Below are 1458 nucleotides of genomic sequence, written 5' to 3'. Positions count from 1 at the left end.
GCGGTGGGAGCGCTATGTCCCGAGTGCGCCACGGGCTCAGCCCTAAACTAGCATTTTTAAAGTTTGTTTTTTTCCCTTTCAAATCAAATGTATTGGATATGGACCAAAAAAATAAGATTCATTTTTTGGGATAAATATTTGGTGTGAACACACTTAATAAACTCGTTGGTTCATAAAGCATAAGATTAGATGCCTTTAAATCTATTTGATATTATCCTAGATGTTGTCTGTAGCAGACATAAGTCAGTTTGTTGTTCTTTTTTTTCATTTAGGCGTCCAAGAGGAGTTATTTCCACACCAGTGATTAGAACGTTTGGAAGAGGGGGAAGGTACTATGGCAGAGGCTATAAGAACCAGGGCATGATTCAGGTAAGGTGACAGCACAGGGTTTCTGCCCATTCACTCCCCTGGACGATGCCTCCTCTCTGAGGTGGCATCTCCAGTGTCTGTGCTCAGACAGGAGGGGTGAGGCATCTAACACAATGACTGAAGCATAAGTGCTCACTAAAGGTAAATTCCCTCGAGCCTAAGTCCTGTCCCTGTCATTTGGGAACCTCTTCAAGTTGTCTCTATCCTTTGCCATGACCTTGTGGTCTTTGGTAGCTCCCTGACTAGTACAACTCTGTGGGCCAGGCTCACTGGGAGCATCGCCTGCCCAGACACTCCTGGAGCAGCCACTTTTAGTGTCTGGGATTCTTTAGTGGAAAACAGCATTTCCAGACCACAATCTGGGCACCAGTGGGTACTTTTTTCCACAGGATTGGTGACTGTTCCTTGTGTTCTTCTGTGGACAGAGTGCAAGGGGAAAGTATATACATGCCCAGAGTTCTGTTTCTTCACAGATAAATGTACACACACGACATACACTGGCTTTTTCATTTATTTTTTTTTAGATGAGATCCTCATGAATTCCTGTTGATATTTCTAATTCAAACTGAGGACTACAGGGCTTAATCTCTTCTCTAGTACACGGGTTCGCCCTTTCTTCTGTTGTGAGTCACTGTAGGCTTTTCCTGTGCACACACACATATACTGTGCACATATGCACACACATACAGTATGCACACTTGTACATATGCACACACACACACATACATGGTGCTCTTGCTTCCCCCTTCCCCCAATGAAATACTCCATGAGTTTATATTGAATCTCCTCATTCAAATTTAGGATTTCAGAAATCTCACTTAACCTCTACTATTATATCTGAATGTCCTTTCATCCATCCTGAGAATCTTGGTTAAGAAGCCAGGGGTTGATTAAATTAGAATATCCTATAACTAATCATTTACTTTATCCCATATTGTGCACACAACAGGCTCAGAATACCTATTAATATTACTATCACCAATATAATTAACTGAATTAAAAAAAAATGTTTGCAAATGCTCTCCCCATTCTGCCCCACCATTCTTGCATTTAAAAAACATAGCTGTGCTTTTATTATCTCCATGACCT

At 41.5% G+C, this 1458-nt stretch overlaps 1 protein-coding gene across 1 annotated transcript in view; it reads left to right on the top strand.

The window, feature by feature from the left end:
* The window catches only part of FAM120A (family with sequence similarity 120A), a 102636-nt gene extending 101565 nt beyond the window's left edge, over positions 1–1071 (top strand). Inside the window, 1 exon segment of the mRNA XM_008576200.1 lies at positions 273–1071. Within this exon segment, the coding sequence (XP_008574422.1) occupies positions 273–378 (106 nt within the window). The 3' untranslated portion in view covers positions 379–1071.
* Positions 1072–1458: the final 387 nt, after the last annotated feature.

The sequence above is a fragment of the Galeopterus variegatus genome, unplaced genomic scaffold (assembly GCF_000696425.1).
Source record: "Galeopterus variegatus unplaced genomic scaffold, G_variegatus-3.0.2 Scaffold1310, whole genome shotgun sequence".
NCBI classification, from domain to species: Eukaryota; Metazoa; Chordata; class Mammalia; order Dermoptera; family Cynocephalidae; genus Galeopterus; species Galeopterus variegatus.
This window is presented reverse-complemented; position numbering and strand designations above follow the sequence as displayed.